The sequence below is a fragment of the Neolamprologus brichardi genome, chromosome 18, assembly GCF_056152115.1.
Source record: "Neolamprologus brichardi isolate AB-2024 chromosome 18, ASM5615211v1, whole genome shotgun sequence".
Classification (NCBI taxonomy): Eukaryota; Metazoa; Chordata; class Actinopteri; order Cichliformes; family Cichlidae; genus Neolamprologus; species Neolamprologus brichardi.
The window spans coordinates 3900251-3924305 of NC_142121.1; the positions used below are offsets into that span (position 1 = coordinate 3900251).

General features: G+C 42.8%; 1 protein-coding gene across 3 annotated transcripts in view; it reads left to right on the forward strand.

Moving 5' to 3' along the window:
- The first annotated feature begins 49 nt into the window (after window positions 1–49).
- The window catches only part of dnaaf11 (dynein axonemal assembly factor 11), a 33454-nt gene continuing 9448 nt past the window's right edge, over window positions 50–24055 (forward strand). The window contains exons 1-11 of one of the 3 annotated variants that reach the window (XM_087832547.1): window positions 50–146; window positions 1359–1526; window positions 1827–1904; window positions 2002–2174; window positions 2491–2711; window positions 3390–3554; window positions 15767–15844; window positions 16881–16946; window positions 17436–17505; window positions 22799–22894; window positions 23317–23411. In XM_087832547.1, coding sequence (XP_087688673.1) covers window positions 137–146; window positions 1359–1526; window positions 1827–1904; window positions 2002–2174; window positions 2491–2711; window positions 3390–3554; window positions 15767–15844; window positions 16881–16946; window positions 17436–17505; window positions 22799–22894; window positions 23317–23411 — 1220 coding nt within the window. In that variant the 5' untranslated portion in view covers window positions 50–136. Of the gene's footprint in view, window positions 147–386; window positions 1527–1826; window positions 1905–2001; window positions 2175–2490; window positions 2712–3386; window positions 3555–15766; window positions 15845–16880; window positions 16947–17435; window positions 17506–22798; window positions 22895–23316; window positions 23412–24055 lie in introns of those variants that run through there. The other 2 variants (XM_087832548.1, XM_087832546.1) reach the window with 2 other exon arrangements.

The window sequence follows — 24055 nt, forward strand, 5'->3', positions numbered from 1 at the left end:
CATAGGGCAATTTCAAAAAGCACTGTCAACAATGTAACTTCATTTAGTCCGTTTGGAGTGGTGCATTTTACCACAGCACTCGAACGCAGCAGCTGCTGTTTGGTTTCCATGGCAACGGTTGGCCACAGCTAGGACGATGGTTTACAGTAAGTGAAAAAAATAGAGGCAAAAATACACCATTTGTTGTTTCAATGTTCATAACTGACAGTATAACCGATTTCGTGGCCTGTCCGTGAACTTGTGTTGTTTTAAAACCCGCTTTGAACCGGTTTGTGCCGGGTATGAACTCACGGGACGGTCACGGCGGTGAAATTCAAGTTAGCATGTTGTTAGAAAACTTATTTAGTATTTCCAGAGTGTTAGTCTGTGTTAGTAGAAACAGTTCAGTTCTCTGAATGATTCAAAATATATATTCATCTGTCTGTCAGCAGTTCGAGTATTTGTATACCGTGATAGTTTGAAGACACTTAAAGGAGACTAGAAATATATTTCAGAATGACAGAGAGTTTTTTAATTATGTTCTGGGTTTCTCAAACATCACAGGTGCATGTTTACAGGGAACTAGAGCAGGTATCAAGATTGTGATACTGGGTTAAAAGTTGATTTGGTTGCAGCTTAAATGTGTTTTTCTAACCCTGAAAGTTTCTGATGAATCTAAAAAAAATTAGATTTTTTTTTAAAAATGAAAAAGTCCCAAATTTCAGCCCACTCTTATGTACTCTAAGGGCCTGTCAATCGTTAAATATCCATAACTCGAAGTTAAATCTTTGAATAAATTTATTATACAAAAATCAGCTGACTCTGAGGGGGGTCAGGTGGATTTTTCTTTCCAGATTAAGATCCTCTTTACTTTGACTACATTGCTAAATTAAATATAGTGTTATTTTTATGGTGCTAAAAATAAGAAGTTTATTTATGTGGGACAGGATTGCTCTGAGTTTTCGTGTTTTAAAAAGTACTTTAAGCCACGTGACTTAACAGGCACGCTTTAACTTAACTTGAATTTATGAAAAAAGAATTCTGTTTTTGTACATTTAAGCTTTGAACACTTTTTTGGCCATGAAACTAAAGACATCCTAATTATTAAAAAAAAAAACCCTGACTATTTCAGGTCATCAGGATCCTGTTTTTAACCGACTTAAAACCAAGTTTAACAACACACATGACTATTTAGTTTTATTTTTCTAATTAGCATCTACTATAAATTAGTATTGATTGAATAATTTGTGATTAGAGATTGAGCAAAGCAGGTTAAACCAGCCTGCAGCATTGATTCTCCCCAACACCTCCTGACCTGCTGAGAAGACGTTTTTATTAGAAATGGCTTCAGATGACGTTCAAAGGGAAATCTGTTTCAGTCACAGAGGATTTGATCCGCCGGCGCGCCGAGCACAATGAGTGTGAGATCTTCTCCCTGGAGGAAGTTTCTCTGCATCAGCAGGACATCGAGAGGATCGAACACCTCGACAGGTGGTGCAAGGAGCTGAGGATCCTCTACCTGCAGAACAACCTCATCCCCAGGATCGGTGAGACGGGCCTCAGTGTGGGTAGAACCCTTTGAAGAAAGAAATGACTGCATTTTAGTGTTGGCTTGGTCTATTTACTGAAATATCACCAGTTATTATGAAAGTCAGGTCTTGAGAACAGTTGTGGTATTTATGTTTGGGCCACTACTACTTGGGCGGAGTTTAGCTGACATCAGTCAGATGTTAGATGTGCTGTCACATCATCTTACCAAGGAAAACATTCACACAGATGCTTTTGTTCTCAAAAGTCATCAGCTGCCTCTACAGGAACTTTGTGATTTTGTGTTTTTGTTCGTTTAGAAAATGTTGGCCGACTGAAGAAGCTGGAGTACTTGAATCTGGCCTTGAACAACATTGAAGTCATTGAAAACCTTGAAGGTCAGTGCATAGCGTATGTACGGGCTTTAATTCAGCGCTTGTTTTTCTGTAAACATGTAAACATGTCGCCTTTCTGTTCCCACTTCCCGCTCATCAGGCTGTGAGAGCCTGCAGAAACTGGACCTGACGGTGAACTTCGTGGGCCGCCTGAGCAGCGTGGAGTCCCTGAGACACAACATCCACCTCCGAGAGCTGTTTCTGGTGGGGAATCCCTGCACGCAGTTCGAGGGCTACAGGCAGTTTGTGGTGGCTGCACTGCCTCAGCTCAAGGTAACGTCTGAGGTGGATCCTCGTCTACATCCAGAGAGGTGGAGGCTGCTGTTATTTGTTTGGGTTTTCTTATTTTTTTACTTATGATTGAGGCAGCTGAGCTCCGTATGGAAGATTCTGATGACAAAGTATTTGATGAAAAAGTGTGTGCAGAGCTGAGAACACTTCAGTGAAAGCAACAGCCAGTGAAGCTCCAGGAGAAAAACGTGTGACAGTCGTTTAAAGACCACTGAAAGCAGTTTGGTCGTCAGGCTGTGAGCTTAAACCCTGATGGAGGTTCAGAGTTTGAGTCCCAGCTCTCGCTCTGTGTCCTCAGAGTCTGGACAGGACGGAAATCAGCCGGTCAGAACGAATCCAAGCCTCGCAGGGTCTGGAGGAGGCAAGGAGGCGCGTCGCTGAGCAGGAGCAGGAATACCTGAGGAGGAGAGCTGAGGAGAAAGAGGAGGCGAGGAGGAAGGAAGCAGGAGTTGAGGAGGAAAAGAAGGAGAGGAAACCAGGCTTTGACGGCCGCTGGTACACCGACATCAACAACACAGTGTGAGTGAGAAGATAAATCGTTACTCTTGTACAGAAAGTTTCTGAGATGCTGCAATTCCAAACTGCAGTGAGACAAGATTTCACTTTTTATTAACGTCCCTGCTAATACGCTTGATTATGTTGAACAAATCTGGTCTCACACAGCAGAATATTCAAGTTAAGTAAGTGAAATTGTTAAAATCAGGAGGAAAAAAAGGGACAAATATGTTTGCTGTGTGGACTAGATTTGGCTTATGAGCCTCTAATTGGAACCAGTCACTCTCACTGTCACTGCTTTACACTTAGAGATTTGTTTTGGAAGATGCTGATTTTTGAGGCTCAGACTGCAAACACTGTGTCTCCTTCAGTTTCCTGGTCCCTGAGGCGGACTAAAGCCCTCTGACGAGGATGTCACGTATGTAGAGGCGCTCTAGGCGGTCAGAGGTGTTGCTAGCTGCGATAGAGAGCGTGAAAAGTAACAATAAGTGATGATAACATCTTAAAGTCTTTCTAAACCTATAGGGAGTCAAGCTCCAGGACCTTTACTGTCAGTGTGCAGCCACAGCAAAATTACTGTTATGGAATCTTCACGTGATCCATAGCAACACTTACAGGTCACCCTGATGAGTTCAGGTGATCGAAGAGTCTAAACTGTCTTTACAAACTCAGTGATGACCTAAGACCTTCTGGTTTCAGCTGTCCAGAGTCAGAGAAGGAGAACCAGGAGTTGAACGAGAACCCAAAGAACCCGGAGGAGGATGAGGAGCAAAGGGAGCGCGAGTTCTGGCACACACCGTGCAGCTTCACCCCCGAATCTCGTCTGGAGGCTTACCGGCACCTGGAGAAGAGGCGGGCCAAGGAGAAGTAAGTGCCGTGAGATCTGAGCACCACACTGACTTATTTACTAAACTGTTGTAATGAACTCGCTGGTTAATCAGGCTGTATGAAATAATGAGGTCAGTAAGGCCCAGACAACAAATATGTGCCCTGTACAGCTACAAACTTCTGGGGGGGAGTGCATGGAAGAAAAAAACACTCTAAATTAATCTTCATTAATCAAAAACATTTACTTGTGTGATGTAAAACACATGCTCACTTTAATATGGTGTTTTTTGGTTGCAATTCACTAGTTCAGCCACCAGATGTCTCTATAATCACACCTGAAAACTCCACAGCAGCCGATCCCAAACGGTGGGATTTCTGTGCCGGTCAGAGATTACTATTTGTCTGACTGGCTTAAATTAGAGGCGTGGCTTATATTTAGAGGTGTGGCCCTTGTGTTTGACAGGTATGCTGAGTGTAGCTGCTGGGTGTCTGGTAGGCCTCAGGTCTGCTTTTGTGCACTTTTTGTAATTACCCTCATGCGCACGTTTTAACTGAAACTTTCACCATTAGGGGGCAGCACTTTGCTTTGTGTTGTGTGCCACTGTTTTTAACTCTTCTTTTTCAGCCGTTCCCGTTTTCATCAAGACATTTTCTTTTTCATGTTACTCTGTTAGAAAAGAGCGTGCTATTAACAGTGTTGGGGAGTAACGGAATACATGTACCGCCGTTACGTATTTAAAATACAAAATATGAGTAACTGTATTCCGTTACAGTTACAGTTTAAAAAGGTGGTATTTAGAATACAGTTACTTTGTTGAAATAAATGGATTACACGGCGGTACTTCCCTGTTTCATATTGTGGCGGGTCAGGACTGTTTGGGTTTTGTTTGACAGCTACGTTCTGTTGTTCCAGGTGGCAGCGTTACTGTTGCCATGGTTACAGGGTGACGCTCTCTCTCTCTGCGTGTTTCCTGGGTGAGAGAGGCCTTTTTGTTGTTGTTGTGCTAAGCTAACAGGCAGAATGCTACAGGTATAGCTCTAAAGAATGTAGCATCATAGGCAGTGTAGTCCGTGCTGCAGGGAGAATGGACTGCCATACCCGTTATGTGTCTGTGAGCGAGGGAGGGAGAAAAAGGAAAAGTACGAGCTGTCATCGAGCAAAAACGGGAGCTGGAAGCATGTAAATATAATAATAACCACTGCAGCCAAGAAGAGAGCCTGACGAGCCCAGTTGTAAGTAAGCTATTAAGACTCGACTGTACACCGTGTTCGTGTTTTCCTCCAAAAACAATAAGTTCTGTTGGAGCAGCCTTTCAACACCTCTCTCTGTCTCTGCTAGCAAAGTTGACCCAGACAACAAAGTAAAGCTAGTTTTCAGCTACGAGCCGACACAGAACCCACCGTATTAGCCAGAGGTCACTTTACTACGGTTCGGAGCCGCGGACCTTCAGTAACAGTAATAAATCACAGCAATAGTACATTCATGTAGTTGTAAACAGCATGATAATATATTAAGTAATCCAAAGTATTCAGAATACGTTACTCTCATTGAGTAACGTTACAAAATACATTTTGGGGCATGTAATCTGTAATGGAATACATTTTAAAAGTAACCTTCCCAACACTGGCTATTAATGACTTTCCTCTTTAAATAAAGGTTATACTGACTCGCTGCACCACCTTGTGGTACAAAGTAAAACTATAAAACAAGTACAGCCTGGCCTTAGTTCAGCTTCAGGCAATCTCTCTTCAGCACAATACAGAAAAGCTTTGAACAAAAGTCGTAAAGTCATAGCTGTTGTTTCTTCATATCCTTTTGAAGCTTTTAAATATTAAATTAATCACAGAAGTTTCACAATAAACATATTTAATGTGATTATCTAGTTTCCTGTGCAGTTAATGGTGCTAACAGACCATCATCCTAGTATTCTGTCAGGAGTGTGTGATGCACCTGTGCAGGCTGTAGACGCAGCTGGTTGCTCAAGCTGATAATTTAGCTGTTCCGACCTCGTGTCCAAATATCATCACTTCCAGCTAAAAAACGCTAATGTAGACGCTTCAAGATGGGTGATGCCACGATGGCTCCGCCCATCATTTATAAAGACTTACTAAAACCTTAAAACAGGTGGAAGAGTACAGCTGTCTGGAATGCAGCTGCTGTCCACAAACTTTTGGCTGTGTTGTCTTTTTTTCTGTGATGTTGACTTTGTTAGCCGTTTCACCAGGACAACACTTAATGTATTTTGAGTCGAGGATGGCGTGAAGCAGCATGAATCAGAGATAAATACATTGGCTGACGGGCAGGATGAGTCTGCGGTCCAGCTCGGACCGTCGGGTTAATGAGGAGCTCTCAGACGAACAAAGTGTTCTGTACCTGAGGCGAGGCGGTGGCGTAGGAGAGACGAGCGAGTTCAGGCGGTCAGGGAGGATTTTGTTCTGTTGTGTTTGTGACGAATGACTCGGCCAGTGAGCTCGAAGGTGCCAATAATCCTGAGTGATTTACATCCAGGTGTCAGAGTGGGACTGACTGATGAGACTCAGTGGCGACTGTTTACTGAAATCTATCTAAAAATACCGACCCTGAAGCCCCGAAGCCTAAATATCCAACAATCAGGCGTTAGAGGAAGAATATTCTAACTAAAGAAGTTTGTACAGTCTGCAGTGTCACAGCTTCTGATCTGTGCTGCTGCACATTTAAAACTGCAGCTGGAGGAAGAATGAACAAAGAAGAAAAAACCCGAATTCAAACACGAAGACACTTTAACATCTACAGCAAAGTGTGCAGTGGAGTTAATAAAGAGAAACAGGAAGCTGCACTTTCACTGAACTGTTAGCATGTTCGCGAAATTAGCAGGTTTATATTACAGGTTATGTGTAATGTTGCTGACTTTAATGAACACTTTCTAAACTGATGGATTATATACTTTTTTTAATTCAAGCGCTGACTTTTGGTCCTCTGAACATCTAATTTAAATAAACTCTTTGAGTTAAAGCTGAAAGTCTGCACTTCAGTCTTATCCTGAAGAGGAAACAACATGAAAAACGTCTGTCCAGATATTTATGGACCTAACTGCATGAATGTAGATGTTTGATGTCATTTACAAACGATAAGGAGCATTTAGAGTCTAAAATGTCCAGTTTTCCAGTAAATTATTAAGTTTTAGGGATTCATATATTCTGTATGTAAAGCATAGACTGTGTTTACACTGTATACTCGGTCTGTGAAGGTCAAGCTGCCCAGCTGCCACACACTCTGCAGACTAATGACTCACACTAAAGACATAACTGGGGCATTTTGAGGGGTTTCAGGGCAGATTTGTTGCTGACGTGTTCGCGGTTTTGATGTCGTGGATGTTGTTGATGTCAGACGGCTGTAGAGCGCGAGCCGGTGGTTCGTCACGTCAGTCGTGTGGGTGAAATGACGGCGGTTTGAGTCCCGTCAGTTTCAGAGCTGACAGCACAGAAAAATTAACTGTGTGAATACTGAGCTTCCTTTTGTTCTGCTTTAACTTCCTGTTTATAGATTTTATTCTTTATATGATATAATATATTATATATATTTATATATGTGTGAACATGGACCAGAGCTACGGTGGCCCCGAGAGGTCAAATGTACTGGAACTTAAGAAAACACCAGCAAACAGAAAAATACTTCAAAAGCAGACAAAACACAAACGAAATAGAAAAAAACAACAAAGTGACGATGAAAAACATGAAGGATGGAGACACTGACGATTCATCAGTGTAAAGTAAGAAGAAGCTGCAAGGTTGTGTGTGTTTTAATCACGTGATTCATATAATACTGTGTTTACTATTAGCTGTTTACTGTTAGCCTGTCGCTCATGGAGACGGTCCGACACGTTTTTGTCTCCCCAAAAACACTTCTGCTGTGTTTTGTGTGATTTTGCAGCATTTTAGTGTTTGCTGGTGTTTTTTTTTAAGTTGCAATGGATTTGACCTCTCAGGGCCACCGTACAGCACACTTTTTAAACACACTGCGGACAAATTAAAGTTGCAGCTCTCTCTGTTTGCTGTTAGATTAAGGCTTCAGACTAACTGCTGATAATGGCAGAGGCGTGCTTGTAAAGGGACTTTGATTTCAGGCACCTGTGTTAATCTGATGAGCTGTGATTAGCTGATTGTACTCGAACTCTCTTTAAAATATAGCTGCTGACTGTTTCCTTTGCAGTGGTCCGACTCGTCTTCTGCTTGTACACCAATCAGATTACAGCGCTGGTCTGTCATGAGTCTAATTATTTTGCTGTAATTAGTGCTCACCTGTAAGGTGACCCTCTTACCAGGGTGTTAATTGAGTATGTGTAGTGTGTTAAACATCTGCTTCTCAAAGTGTCTATGTCTTAAACACACACACACACACACACACACACACACACACACACACACACACACACACACAGAGTTTCCCTGTCAGTATGCTGATATCAGCCTGCAGCTGTGAGGTTTCCCTCACTGAGAGCAGCCCGGTCAGAGGCCCAGAAATGCTGATTATTTCAGTTTACAGTGAACGCTCCTCTGTGGGAGAAAAATGGTGCAGATTAGCTGGAAAATCACAGATTTTTGTGACCGTGTGTGGTTTGTGTTGCACTTTTTACGACTTCATTACAGCTTTGTGAGTTTTTTGCAGCCAGGTTGATGTCTTCCATGTGAGAGAGCGGCGGCAGTCACAGTCTGCTAGCACCAAAGCAGTAGGACGGAGGTTTTCAGTGCAGCATCGCGTTCCCCTTTGTGACTAACTTTACTCTCCGGACTGCCAGCAACCTTCAGCAACCACTCTCAGGTAGTCAGCAAATACACATCAGTTTGTAGACTGGAGGTTGCCAGCTGGTCTCCACGCCTGTCTCCCTGTGAAGACCCTGGACGGGGCTAATATGTGCTGGAGAGCTTGTGTCTCAGCTGGATTGGGAACAGGATATTTGTCATCCTAGAAAAATCAGAGGAGGTGGCTGAGGAGAGTAAAATCTGTCCATGTCTGAATAGAGATAAGCAGAATAAAATGGATGAATTGATGGTAATAAACACTTGGATCTGTGTGATGTCACTGAGAGCGGATATCCCTAATATGGTAATCTGAGGCACACAGCTCCGCCTACTTTTAGTTTGTGTCTTCTTTTAAGGATATAGACACTTTAATGATGTTTTCATTCAGTGCCTCTGTGTTTAAAAAGATTGTCCTGTCTGTCCCCTGTGGAGCGTTCACCTTCCTCAGGTCCTTGCAGTGTCCTTGGGTGAAGGTTGAATTCCTCTCTTTTCCTTCCTGTTTGCAGTCATTTGAAGATCGTCGTGGTTTGAGGAATATCATTTTCATTCTCGCTCTTCTGTGTTTCCATGATTCGGTCTTGTGGAGGCAGAACTGTAGCTGTGATTAGAGACCATCCAGATAAACTTGACATGTAACAGACGTGCAGAATAATAAACACACAAAACCTGCTCCTCTGGGGTCGCTCCGAGCTTCCAGTTCACAGGGCGATGAACCCTGCTGCAGGCTCTGAATATTAAATCACCACCTCTGGTCACCAGGAAACATTCAGCGTCTCTTAGAGGACAGAAGGCCAAAAAAGCTCCAGTGTTTCTATTTGTCCACCTGTTCATTACAGTTAATATGCACGTAAACATGTTTGTCACATGGTCATTCCTCCAACTTTGTTCTCTTCGTTTACTTTGAAGTGACGATGTGAAAAAATGCAGATGTTACAATGACAGTGTGTCTTTTTCATTCTTTGGAGTGTTTCAGAGATATAAGTCAGGATTACTGCCAATAAAATAACTCTTCCAGCCAGCATCATCAGCAGGATTTAAATTCATAGTATGCTCGTTACCCCCGAGATCTTCAGCCTCGTAAAGAGATGGAGGAGCTCAGCGCTGGCATTAGATCTGTGCAGATGCTGCTATGACAGCCTCCGTGGTTCAAGTTAGCAGAGCCTTTAATCCTTACATCACTGTGCTTATTTTTATAAAGCCTTAAAGATGAAAAGTACTTTTTGTTTGCTAATTTCTGAGCTATTTAATCACTAAATAAGATGCAAAATAAGCACTGATGTATAGGGCTGCCACAAACGATTATTTTGATAGTCGACTAGTCACCGATTATTTTTGCGATTAGTCGACTAATCAGATCATCATCCATTGGACGTAAAACGTACAGCTTATTGCACCAGCAGCATCTGCTCTTATATAACTATCATTAGCTTACAGCTTTAAGTGTTTAAGGTATGTGCTAACTAAAAATAAAGACAAGATGATAGTTTATTAAATTTTAATGACATTTGCAGATTGTTTCAATGGAGTTTAATCTGCTTGACGTTTATTCAGCTGTGTAAAAACTATAACTTTAATCTCAGCCAAACCGATTTACTCAGGAACAAATAAAATACTGAAAAAAGCCAAACAATAACATTTTTAAGTTATCTAAGTGACTTATATATCATGTTTAACCTGAGTAGCGAAAGACGGCGGTGGGTTTGAAGCCGGGAGTCCGGTGTTCTCACGGCTCTAGTGAGCCTAGCCCCCGGCTAGCTATCGAGCTAGTGGGTAACAGACGTCTCCGAAAACGTCGGAGCGCTTTTGAAAATATGTGGTGTCTTGATAAACTGAGCAGATATTTGAGGTTTACACAGCTACATTCTCAACTGAAAATATGTTAAACGTTTATTTTGTGACCCAGAAAGAATAATAAGAGTAATATTAAAACTAACTAGCTGCCGCCATTGTTGGAAACTGAGCTGGGCTGCGCTATGAATTCTGGGACCAGTGTTGCCAACTCCTCAGTAAGGAAAATCGCTATTGGCTGTCCTAAAAGTCGCTAGAAGTCGCTAAATGACGTCATCACCTAATTTGCATAATTGGTCATGCTAACGTAATTGTAATCTATGTTGTTGGAGAGAGAAATAACATCGTGAAAGACACATAACGTGAGTAAAAAACGTCCTAAATGCAGTTAGAATTTATTTAGAACTACAAATTAAATTTCTTTTAGCAATTATTGTTTTTTTAATGTCACAATTCCAACCCTGCTCCTTTACCCGGGCTTGGACCGGTAAAATTGACCCGAAATAGGCACTCTGGTGGAGTTACTTTGTGTGTGTGTGTGTTTATAAGTAGTTTTAAACCTTGTGATCCACAAAACAGCATAAGAGTAAAAGAATAAAAGAAGAACTGACTGTGTTACAGCACCCGCTGCTTCTTGAGAGTAAAAGCGATATGCGCTTTCACGTCTTTTTTTTAGCGACTTTTTGTAGAAAAAAAGTCGCTAGGGGGTCTGAAAACTCGCTAAATATAGCGACAAAGTCGCTAAGTTGGCAACACTGTCTGGGACAGCTTCCTCTTCTTCGGGGTTTAACGGCAGCTGGCATCCTTGTACATGCAGTGCTGCCATCTTCTGTTTCAGTCCGTTATTACACTCTTAAATCCTACTACTTATTCCTGCGTCTTTTGTGATCTTACAAAGCTTCAAACGACGTCGACTATTAAATCAGTCGTCGACGATTTTGATAGTCGACTAATAGTGACAGCCCTACTGATGCAGCACCTCATGTAATCTGAGAAACAGACAGGCTCTGTGGATTCTTATCAACATAAAATAAAAGCTTTTCTATCCAGTGAGAGAAACTGTGAGGTCTTACTGGATAATAAGTTCCAGTTTTTCTGAAAATCTTATCAATAATTTCCTCTGTGATCTTAAACAAAGAGCTGGGTGTCGTTTCCAGGCGGCACAGAAACATCAGACTTTGTGTTTCAGTAAAACTTGAGTTCTGTCGTCGTGGCTCCTGTGACGTAAACAGAGGAGAATATATCTCAGGATAAAACGAGGTTCCACAGCACTGAGGCTGGTCCAGGATCAGTGGATGCTGTAATAAATTGGCTGTTTGCACTGCGAGGCCTGACACATCAGCTTTACTTGGTCATTTTTCCTCTTCAGGCAAAGGTTTAAAAAACCTTTCTATTCACCATCCGCTCGTCTCGCTGACCTGTGGACGCAGCGCTGACTCACAGCGTTTAGCTTTCATAACACCTCGAGCCACAGAGTCACAAACAGCTGAGCTGTGTATGACGAACACTGTGGAAGTGTCCCGCTGCTTAATCTCTGCCCACGGGAAACGCCTCACATCAGCCCAGAGGTGTTTCAGCGCGTCGGGCTTCTGTCACATCCTCGCCTCTTCATTTGTTACGTGAGATGTTAAATCTGCACAGTCTTGAAATGTATGCCGATAAATATAATCGAGACGGTTGGATTTAGAAGATGTGAGGTTACACCTGTGGTGTGATACAGGTGATGGTCCACCTACTTGTCCACATTACAGCAGCATCCCTGGCCAGCACGCTGTCCAAGCAGAAAATCAGGTTGACACGGCGTTGCCGTTTTTATCGCCTCCTCACGCACGGCTGTCAGAGCGCGCTGACTTGATGCGTGCAGTCGGGCCGTCACCGGATTGTCAGGAAAGATGAATTTCCTGGTCCTGAGGTGGATTCTGCGATAAGGTCAGCCGGGAGACGGGCCCACGTTAAATGACTGCTCTGTTCGTCTGAGAGGAGGGAAAACACCACACAGAGATGCTGCCTGGCTGGTGTTTATTCACGACAGTATAGACAGCCCTCAGTTTGTTATTGACCCTCTTTTAGCCTCTTTCATCTCCTCCAACTCCACAGGGAACGAGACCGCTAAATGTTTTCTGCTACAAGCAGTTCACTGTCAGGCTTTTCTACCTGATGCAGGTCAAATGACGACTTCAGAGCAGTTAAAGTGAACAAAACAGTGATGCTGAAACCAGATATCTAAGATCACTGTTGTCTTTTGTTCACAGAGTAAAGCAGTAGAGTAACGACACTGTGTCTGCGTTTAGTTTGCTCCAAATAAGAAAACACAAACACCTAAACGTTCATTTTACAGTTCAAACCTCAAACTGAACACATCCAACCATCCGTCCGTCCGTCTTTTTCCACTTCCAACGAATTTGAATTCAATTCAGTTTTATTCATATGGTGATAAATGACAACAGTCAGCTCAGGTGCTTTATATTCTAAGGAGCGACCCAACAATTTAAAGTTACCTTAAAATATAGATCTGCTTTAGCTGTATTTGATGGAAAGCTGTTGTGTAATCGTGGTCTCTGGCTCTCACAGCTCCTCTGTGATGGATGACTTTGCCCGTGTGCTGTGTGTCACTGTAACAGCAGCAAACAGATGTTGGGTTCAGAGGTGCTGCAGTACCTTACTCCTCGTGGGGACTGCAGCTGTGAATCCGGCATGGATTTGGACTTCTCTGCGGGCTGCACGGCTAACTGAGCGCTGTCTGAACAGATCGCCCTCAGCTCTGGAACTGTCAGCTCTGACGTCTCCATCACTCTGCTGTTTGACAGATGCACCCTTAAAAAGATAGAAGTTACGGGTTTACAGCTCAGGCAGCCACACTGGGACCTTGACGAGTCGACAGTATCTGGCATTGAGGGAAAAGCTGCCGTTTGAACGGAAAGTGATGGAGATGCTCATTCTGTTTGGATAATTTCTGTCAGCCTCACCTCAGACTAACACCAACACATCCAGGAAGTGACTGAAATATGAAGAAAGCAGTCATCACTTTGGACTCCAGTGGAAGTCAGAGTCCCGCGTCATTAAACCCCGACTGATGCTGAAGGAAAGCCCAACATGAAGCTCTTAGAGTCTAAAATCATCACTTTCACACTCACTTTGAACCATTTAGGGATCCTGAGTGGAAGCAGTTTGTGGACCAGAAACAATCAGATGGGCCAAACCAGTAAAACTGTCTAATCAGCTATAAAAACAAACCAAGAAGATAAAGCCTCCATTTATAAAACTAACAGTTAGAGCACTGTCACAGAGGCAGCATTCACCCTGTCTCTGTATATTCACACATTTCAAGGACCTGCTAAGCACTTCCAGGAGCTCTTTGAAGTCTGCGTGACCCATGTGACGACCTCGCCTTCTGAACCCGCTGATTCGACTCTTACAATTCGAGGGCCGTCACACAGATGACCACGAGGCTTCTCCACAGCTTCACTTAGACTCATTATCGCTCGCTCCAGCCAACCACTCCAATAAAAACCATGACCTGACACCCTCCGGTTCAGCACATCGAAGCCTCCTCAAGCACGCCGTCGCCCCTCTCTCCTTGGCTGATGTACGGCTGCGGAGGTCACGGCGGCCGACCCTCTGCAGAGCGCTAAACACTCACCCACCTGGACTGCTGACAGGTTCATCTGCTGCTCGGTGGGCCTAATAGACGGGCTGATATGAGGTGTGTGTTTCCCCGTCAGCGCTCGTGTCGCCGTCTGCTTCTCGCAGCTAATTGAGCGACCGGTTGTGCGGCAGATGGTGATGAGAGCACACCGAAGCGACGACTCTGTGACTTTTCTCAGTCTTTAGTTTTTCCACATCCAGCCAAACAGTCCTCAAACTCTGTCATTTAAACAGAAAGAAAGGTGATAGATTTGAATGTGGCTGTATTACATCCTTATTACAGCTCTAGTTTTACTTAAATTAACCAACTAGTATTTATGTTACTGACCACTTTCAGTAGTTTCTTTTTTTTAAAACATTATTTATATTTTAAGCAGGCTAATGCATTTAATTTGTTATATGTAACTAATGGTATCATTTCTTTATTCATATATGTGTAAAACTAACATTTTCCTCTGCCATAATTTCAGCTTCCGACCTTTATTTGTAATTTTAGCTTACAGCTACTGTTAAGCTACACTTAGCAAACGTTTTTACAGCTAGCAAAACATTTAGCTAATAATTTCCAATTTTTTATGTTTCATTTGGTGATGGTTTTAGCTAGCTGTTTAAGTGTTTAGCTATTTCATTTCTTTATTCATATATGTGTAAAACTAACATTTTCTGCCATAATTTCAGCTTCCAACCTTTATTTGTAATTTTAGCTTACAGCTACTGTTAAGCTACACTTAGCAAACGCTTGTACTGCTAGCAAAACATTTAGCTAATAATTTCCAATTTTTTATGTTTCATTTGGTGATGGTTTTAGCTAGCTGTTTAAGTGTTTAGCTATTTCATTTCTTTATTCATATATGTGTAAAACTAACATTTTCCTCTACCATAATTTCAGCTTCCAACCTTTATTTGTAATTTTAGCTTACAGCTACTGTTAAGCTACACTTAGCAAACGGTTTTACTGCTAGCAAAACATTTAGCTGATAATTTCCAATTTTTTATGTTTCATTTGGTGATGGTTTTAGCTAGCTGTTTAAGTGTTTAGCTATTTCATTTCTTTATCCGTATTTTTAACTGGCAAATTCAACTTATGCGCTTTTTCACAATCTTATGTAGTTATTTAAAATTTTTATACTTTATGTTTAGCCGCTAATTTAATTTCTTTATTCATATTTTTAACTTCCATAATAATTTCCACTTTTATTTATAATTTTGATGAGCTATAACCGATGTTAATCTGATATTTCTGTATGAAGCTAAAAGTTTTGTTTCAGTTTTCAGGACAAGTGAAGTGAATAATTTGTTAGCAAGCACCTTTTTTTAAAATCACACTTTTAGAGCTTTTATATCATACCTTGGGGTGGCTGTAGCTCAGGTGGCAGAGCGGATCAGCCACTAACCAGAAGGTCGGTGGTTCAATCCCAGGCTGCTCCAGTCTGCATGCCAAATATCCTTGGGCAAGATACTAACCCCATGTTGCTCTCTGATGCATCCATCGGAGTGTGAATGTGTATGAATGTTAGCTACTTAGCACTTAAACTTAGAAGTGAATGGGTGTGATTGGGTGAATGAATTAGCTGTATAAAGCGCTTTGAGTGCTCGGACAGAGTAGAAAAGCGCTATATAAGAACCAGTCCATTTACCATACCTGTTTGAACCGTTCATTCTTTTGCCCTTTTATAATGCAGCTACCACTTTTTGGCTCACGCCTCTTCAGGCTCACTCAGATTAATCTGTAGTTTCTTTTTTTTGTTGTTGTTGTTTTTCAGATTATTCCACATAATCTTGCTTGGTGTTGAACCTGCAGGGGTTCTTCACCCTGTGTTAGGCAGGTTAAACTACGTTCATACTGACTTCATGGCTTTCAGCCTACGCAAACACACTCCATTACACGTTATATTTCTTTTTCTAACGATGCTCCTGGAGGGGAGGGCAATCTTTGATCTCCAACGTACTATGACTCCAGGTGCTGTCACCTGTAAGTCCACTGTTTGAACACCCTGACTTCATTTGTGATCTGCTCACACTGCGCTGTTTCTCTGCAGGGGGAAGGAGAAGGAGCCGAAGGCCCCGAGGACGCTGATCACTGCTGACGGACGAGTCTTGAATATCAATGAGCCCAAGTACGAAACAGAAGCAGGTTTTGCATCCTCACCGTGATGGCATGTTTGTTGCAGCAATACATGACAACTTCAAGATTTGTGGTGCTGCATAGATGATTGGGATCAGATCTTTAAGTATAACATTTTAAAGCCCCGACTGATCAACAGGTTAAATTTGTATTTTGGAAACGATTATAAAGGAAAGAGCTGCAGGTCCACAGTTTCTATACAGTTCTTCTTCATATCTGTCATGTTTTTACTTTGGCTCAGTGAGGCAGGTGAAAACTTATCAGGTGCTTTATCTGGTCCACTTCCTGTCATCCTGTTGGGGAAAAACATGAACGCTTGCAGGCAACCCGCTCCTTCTCCATTATCCAAACGGTTTATATCATGAGCAAGGCCACAGGGGTCGAGGCCTTAAAGCGCGCCTGATTTCATTTGTAATCTGAGCTGAGGACACACTCGGGTCAGGAATATATGCTTTATGTGATATATCACCTTACTGCAGCGGGGCGACAGCACGCCGTGCTTCACTGCAGCCCGACTCGTAGCAGCCAGCTCAGTAAAGATGTACCCGAGTGGCCGGGAACGTCACATGCTGCAGACACAAGTTCAAGCCATAAAATAATGTGAGTTTGACCAACCTCACCGTCAGGGTTGTCTCACAACATCCAACTTCAGAGCAAAAAGAAACACATTTACAGCCTACTGCAAAAAAAACCAACAGTTTGGGTCTCCACAGCTAATTTTCTCCTTTTTAAGCCCGCATGGTTTTAACTAAATACCCTGTTTGGATTTTAAGTTGATGTCTGTATCGCAGCTAGAATCACAGGACTGGAAGGCACCAACAGGAAGTCTGCTGATCGGACTTTATCTTCAGTCGTCTGTCACTTATGGCTCCAAAAATGAACATCGTGGTGACAAAAACTCTCTTTGAGCTTTCATAATAATTTATACAGTCTGTGGAGGCACCGTGTCGATAGCAGTGTTTACATTAAGAATCAGTGTCATGTGTCCTGGTTTGAACATCTGGATTGTTGCTCTGTGTTGTTAACAGGCTGGATTTCTGTCTAACAGAAGATGAAGAAAACAACACGATTATCTTGGACCTGGAAGTTTACAGGTAGGAGCACAAACTCTCTGCAGCTTCATTTATCAAAATTAAAAACGAATCATGTCTTAAACAGGGGTTCAAATGGACTGAGCGAACAGACCTGTGTTTATCAATCCATATTTAATGGTGAGACGCAGAGTTACTCTCAGTTTTGTCAAATAATATTGAACCTTAGAAATCGATAAAGGAAAAAGCTGTACCTCGTTTTATTTTGAAATATAACTTCTTGCTGTAAATGAGATCTGTGTCTGGTCACGGTTTGTCTTCGTGTGTGTTGTGTAGCTGGTTTCTGTCTAATGTGGTGGCTGTTTGCACCAAATCCGATTTACCGCAGCCACATCGAGTCAAATTGATTTAAACTGTGGTCGGACCTCACGTTGGGAAACCATCACGGTGCTTCTTTCACAGAGGATGTCCGACCAAAACTCTCCACCTGATCAGCTGATCAGCGTCTGTACCTGTCTGTGTTTATGATGACTGACCTTCCTCTTCTCACAGACACATGGACACGTCTTTGATCGATGTGGACGTTCAGCCGTCGTACGCCAGAGTCAGCGTCAAGGGAAAGGTGCGCTGTAAAGCTTTTATTTTTATACTCAGATTAACTGGTGACCTTTCAGATTAGGTGATGCCTAATTTGAAGTTTAGCCTGTGCGTAGTTTTGGCTGCACACTCTGAACTTTACAACAAATTAATTTGGGGCTTTTTCCATCATAAAGGGCAGCAGCAGCCACTTAGAGTCAGTCATTGAGTCTTTGTCAGCTTGTTAAGTTTGTTGTTCAGACCCTCACTCACCATCGTTTCCATCATCCAGATAGTCACAGTCACAGTTACGTTCACCTTACTCGTACCTGATTGGACACTTTTTCCCGTCAGAGCTGTCTGAATACTTCGTGGCGTAGATTCGTCAAAGAGCTGGAAACGTTCCTCAAACATTTTGGTTCATATTTTTGTGACGGCATCACAAAGTTTCTCCAGATTTGTCAGCTGCACATCCTTAAAGTGAATGTCTCGTTCCACCACAGCCCTACACTGCTCTGTTGGGCTGAGACGTGGTGACTGTGGAGGCCATGTGACTACTGTGAGACAGTCAAAGAGAGATGCTTTCAGCTTGAGCATAAAAATAGCCCCCACCTCACGACACCAGCAGCAGCCTGAGCCTTTCATACGAGGCAGGTTGGAGCTTTGCTTTCATGCTGTTGGCACCAAAAATCGAGATTCATCACATTCAGAAACGAATAAGAAAATGATTCAGTGCAGTGAAAACATTTCACAGCCAACTCAGTACAATGTGAAATTTTTACCTGGACAAGTGTAAGAGAATCTTATCTGTCCAAACTCTGCTGTGCATCTTAAAACCAAAGAACAGTGAATAATAATAGTAAATATTCAGAAGCAGCTCTTTGTGCACAGTTCTTGGTCGGTGCCTCTTAGATTGGTCGTTTTTTCCCATGTTTGTCATCATATTTAATGTTCATGTTTCTGTGTTTTTGTGTCTTGGTCACTTCCTGTTCGAAGGATAGATTCTGACGTGACTTCCTGTCTTTGTCTTTGCTCCTACACCTGCTGCTGTTTTCACCTCGATCTTCAGTCAGACCTCTGAGTCTTTGTCTTTCCTCTGGTTGTTCACTTTTGTTTGTTACCGGCTCGTGTCCTCAGAGCTCCAGACTCCACTTTCATTCTCCTCTCATTCACACTGGAAGCAGGCCAGTTTAACCACAGACTGCTGCTGTCAGCCAGTGAAGGTCCTTGTGCTCAAGGGCACTGCGACAGTAGTTCTTGATGAAGATTTTCCTAAACGTATTTCCGTGTTGCTCTGGGATTCAAACCTGTGAATTTTGAAGGCTCTAGGAGCACAAACAGGAACAAATCAGCAAATCGTTTCCCGTGTTGCTGAGTTGAGGTAACTGTGCACATGTTACTTGCAGTTTGAGGTGTTTGTACTTACTGCAGATATCTGTTGGCCTCTAAAGTTTACAGGAAACACTTACCAAGCAGTATGTCCTGCATAGTGCAGCTCTGATTTCTCACAGTGAGGAGTTCAGAGACTGCAGGCAGCAGCAGACTCGCTGCAGGCCGACACCAAACTGTAGCAGCTCCCCTTTCAGCAGCACCACAAAGCCAGAGAAGGTCTGAGATGAATGCACATGTTTCTGTCTGCAAACAGAAACTAAGAAGTTTTCAAATTCATTCGCTGATGAAAAATATGAGAACTGAGAAGTTGGTGCTTCTAAAATCTGTGTGTATGTTTACAGTAGCTTCATATTTTGACATTGAGGTGACTGGCAGAGGTAGCGTAAGTGTAAGTGTGCAACATGTTTTTACTAAACCAGAGTAACACAGCTATTTACATTAAAAATCTACAATGTTTTTAAGGTTAAGTGTTGGGCGTGTGGGCCCAAGCACATAGTTTACATACAGAGCTTTAAGGTTGGTAATAACTCTCAGTGCTTCACCACAGACCCAGCATATGAAAGCATTGAAGATGCACATGTATAAATAACATGTTCATAATCCATCACTGCCACGAAAGTGCAAGAAAGAAGTTTCGTTTTCATCTCAAAGGACAGACCGACTTTCATTTACCAGTTGAATGTGACCTGAAGAAGAGGGTCATCGGTATTAATTCCTAAATACAAAGAGAGTTCTGAAAAAGTTGGAACGTAAATAAAAACAAACTTCAATAATATCCAGGATTGTTTATATATGTAAACATATATAACATACATCAAATATAGCAGTGGCCCTGGAACCGAACCCTGTGGCACACCTGTAGTTATATTAAGCATGCTAATGTAAAACAAAGGAAGAAGAATAAAAACAGGAAGACAAATGTTAAAAATACAGGTAGCATGTAAAACTGTAAAGGTGTGTGGCCCATATCATCATGTAACACATGGTGCAGTGAGGAGCTCACCCAGCTGCTATAAAGTAGTAAAAGTGAGACTTCTGACCAAACCTCCTCGAGCTCTTCTCTTTTTCTCTTTTTTTTCCGCTGTGTTTTGAAACACTGCCTGTTAATGCAGAGATCTGTCTGCAGCGTGGAGGATGTACGGACGACTGACTGCTGTGATGTTGCTTGTTGGGAGCAGCGGGAACGTGTGATAGATGGAGGAGCAGATTCACAGAACATAACAGGCCTCCAGAATCTGCTGAATCATCAAACCTATGTGACGTCGGCATTTTTGGAAAGAGTGCTCTGTTCAAGCACACACCTTTACGATCAGTAATCAGTCGAGTCTCCTGCAGCAGAAGCGGAGCCGCTGCAGCCCTGCTGGAGGTTTCCTGCAGTCTGACAGGTTTATTGTGACAGGAGCCCCCGTCCTGCGCATCCACCGCATTTTCTCCCAAGTGTTCCAAAGCTGCTAATTTATTTATGTTTTTAGGAATTGATTTCTGAGGGAAACAGTTACTGCACATGTATTCAGTCATATGAACAACAGCATTTGTTCAGTTCATTGAGATTTGAGTGAATTCATTTATGCACAGCTCAGGCTGTCTGGACTCTGACTGGGTCATTGCAACACTCTGATTCTTTTCTTTGTAGACTTGCTGCTGTGCTTGTGATCATGCCGTGATGCATGACTCACTTTGAGCCGAGCTTCATATTTGACTCTTTAATCCTTTGGCATACAGAGGAGTTCATGGTCAACTCTGTGACTGCGAGGTGCTCGAGTCATCAGCCTCCTCCACCATGCCGACAGTCTGTCCTGATAACTGTTTGGTTTCCGAACATCTCCACTTTGTCTCGTCTCTTGTGGTTTTTTCAGATGCAGCTTCACAAACCTAATCTGTGCTGACATGTTGATTTTAAAGAGAAGAGGCTTTCTCCCTGTAACCCTTTTTCTGTACTGCCATGAACTCTTAACATGCAGAGTTCTCGGGTTTCTGCTGTTTCTTCGAGCATTGCACGCTCTAACCTTGATAGTAGTTTATTCCAGTTCTGTTTATTCCAGCAATCCTTTCCTGTGAAAGTAGTAAAGATGTACGTTAGTGAGCTGACCATGAACACCTCAATGACCTGAACCAACATTTTAAAAAAGGGCCAAGACTCCTCCACAGAGACGTGAGCACTAGGGATGGGTATCGTTTAGGTTTTATCCGATACCGGTGCCAAACCGGTACTTTTGAAACGGTGCCAGTGCTTAAAGAATGGAGAACACAAAATTGGTCCAAAAACCTCTCATGTTCAGCTGTTTTTTTGTAAAAAGATAACAATGTTAGACTTTTCTGCAGCTATGGGGCATATATGGTATCACTCTTGGCTGGAAGCAGCTTAAACAATGGAAAAAACACAAACTTTGTCCAAAAACCTCTCATGTTTAACTGTTTTCCACTTTTTCTTTGGTCATTTTAGCCTTTTTGTCCAGGGTGAAGGGAGTATCTGCCATCAAACAAGAAGACAGCCGCATGTAGCTATGATGATGTTTGCTAGTTCACCTTACATGCATTAATGTAATAACGTGGTTAGCCTACTCAACGTAAATTACACACGAACAACATTAAGCTACTCACGCAGAGAAGAACGGCTGCTGCTGCATCATCATCCTCATCATTTCTGCTACACTGGCAGGGCTACGGCTACACCTGCAGTAGATGTGCTCGGTGTGAGGTCTCGCAGCAAGCTATCAAATACGGCGCATTTCTCGGCTTTAAAAAAAACGCTATGCGTCGCCAGGTGTTTCATCAGATTTGAGGTGTTACCTCCTTTGACAGCATCACAGTATCAGCTTAAAGCACTTGTTGCAGCTGCTGAGTTTGCATCTTTTGCTGTGAAGTACAGCCAGACTTTTGACCGCTTCGCCTTGGGCATTTTTAATCTGTAGCTCTGCTCTAAAAGAACGTACGTACCTGGACCCGCCTACTATCCTCGGAAACGTAAAATGATTGGCTAGAATCTAAAGTGTATCACAGCTCAGGAAAAAATAAAGCACCAAAATGTGCGCTGCTTTTCGGTCTGGTTACTACCGTTTATGTCAGATGGCACCGGATACCGGTACCCATCCCTAGTGAGCACTGATCACATCACTGTCAGTACTGAAAAAGAGAAGTTAAAGTCATTCCTGCTGCAGGTGCGGTGGACTCAGTTTTTCTCACGGCTGCAGAGAGTCCTGTGAAGACTTTTCTCACGTCTTCAGGGAAGACTGTTTACAACTGCAGCCGTCGTTTTCAGCCGCAGATGTTGCTGCTTTGCATTGACTTCTGCTGCTTTAATCCTGGTTAAACAGCTGTTTCACCACACGATGAACTTTCTCCCCTCATGAATTCTGAGCCCTGCAGCTTCTGAGTTCTTCTTCTCGCTGCCAGACTCCTGAATGTCATGGCTGCACTTCAAGCTGTTACAGTGTTTATGGATGGCTGTTGTGTGCCAGAGGTCGTCCTGATTGGACGGGCGGGGTGATTTACGCAGTGATACATCAGTCCGGGCTTTTAAAATTCGTTTTTAATACGAACTCGTTGAGAAGAGCGGGGAGAATTGACTGGAGGAGCCATCTGTGAGGAGTGTATATCACATCAGACACGTCTCACACTCTGCAGCTGAAGAGTTTTCCTCCTCAGTGTGGCTTTCCTCACATTCCCCTCATAATCAAATTGAATTAAATGAAAAAAAGTCCAATTTTATGCCCGATTTGTCGTCCCACACGCTTGATTCTGGTTTCCACAGGCTTCCTCTCCTGTGATTGATCGCCGCCGTTCTGTTTTGGAGCTATTCTGGTCACTCTCTCTCGAGTCCTTTCTGGAAAGCGTACCTATAAAAAGACCCACTAATGATTAAAGTCATTTGACACGTTGGGATGGCGTCGGTGCCAGATCAGCGCATTAATCTTACTAATTAAAGTTGTGAATAATTTACTCTGCAGATATTTCAGGTGGTTCTGCCGGCCGAAGTGAAGCCCGACAGCTCGACGGCTCAGAGGTCCCAAACCACCGGACACCTCCTCCTGACAATGCCCAGGGTACGTACAGGTACACGTCACACCTGAGCCAGGTACGGGACGCTGCAGCAGGAAGAGGTTAAAAGGCTGCTGCAAAACTTCACAGAGAACTTTTGAGATGTTTTCTGAAAGGTTGGGACGCTTTGTAAAAAGTCAGATTACAGTGATGTTACAGTTTGAGTGCTGATGATTGACTGTGTGTGGACCTACGACTGTTCTTTTTTCACTTCCTCTGAAGATCAGCCGTGTTAAACTCAGAGTTTTAATAAAGAAACTCTTTACTGCGTCTGTAAGAAGAGAAACAGGTGCTGATGCTGCAGCATCGCAGCAGCTGCTGCTATTAATCCTCCATATGGCTGTTAAATCCTGCAGCAGAGCGCCTGTAAAGAGTTCAGAAACCAAAGACTGAAAGCTGATTGCGTCGTCTTTTTCTTCTTTTTCAGGCTGAAGGTGAAATCAAAGTGACGAAGACCGTCCCACGTCCACCCAGAGCGCGTCAGAACAGACGCAGCGGCGGCTTATCGGAGGATAATCAAAGGTAGCTTCATCGCACAGACTCATGATCACACATCCACACAGGAAACAAATATTAACCTCCAGTTTCTTTTTAATAATCTTTATGATGATTGAAGAAAGCAAATGCAAGGATGGAATAAAACATTAGAGATAAAGAGACGTAACTTTAAGCACCGCGACAGATGAAAACAGAAATTCAACCTTTAACCTTTGGTGTAAAGTGCAGCGCACATCAGCGTTTCACAAACTGAGGCCACGCTGGGGTGAAGTACTCCTGTGAAGGTAAGTTAGTATTTTTAGAGCACGTTTGAAAAACACCTTTAAGAACCAAAGTACGTCAAACGGCTCAACATGAAGGGCAACAAGAGACCAAGTACTGAACATGTGCACGGTGGTGTCTGCAGGCTCGTGTTTACACGTGACTTTATTAAACATCAAGTAAAAGAAGAGATTTACCAAACAGCTCCTCCAAAATAAAACATGTTTATCATCGGTGAAAGGTCTGGACTGTGCTGTTATAATAACTGCAGGATGCCTTTTAGCTTCCTGATGGAAATAAAAACATTATTGTCTTAGTTTTGCTGTGTGACTGTCCAAAGATTTCGATTACCATTAAACCAGATGCTAAAGATTCTCAGCAGCCGACTCAGTTTGCGAGTGTCAGAA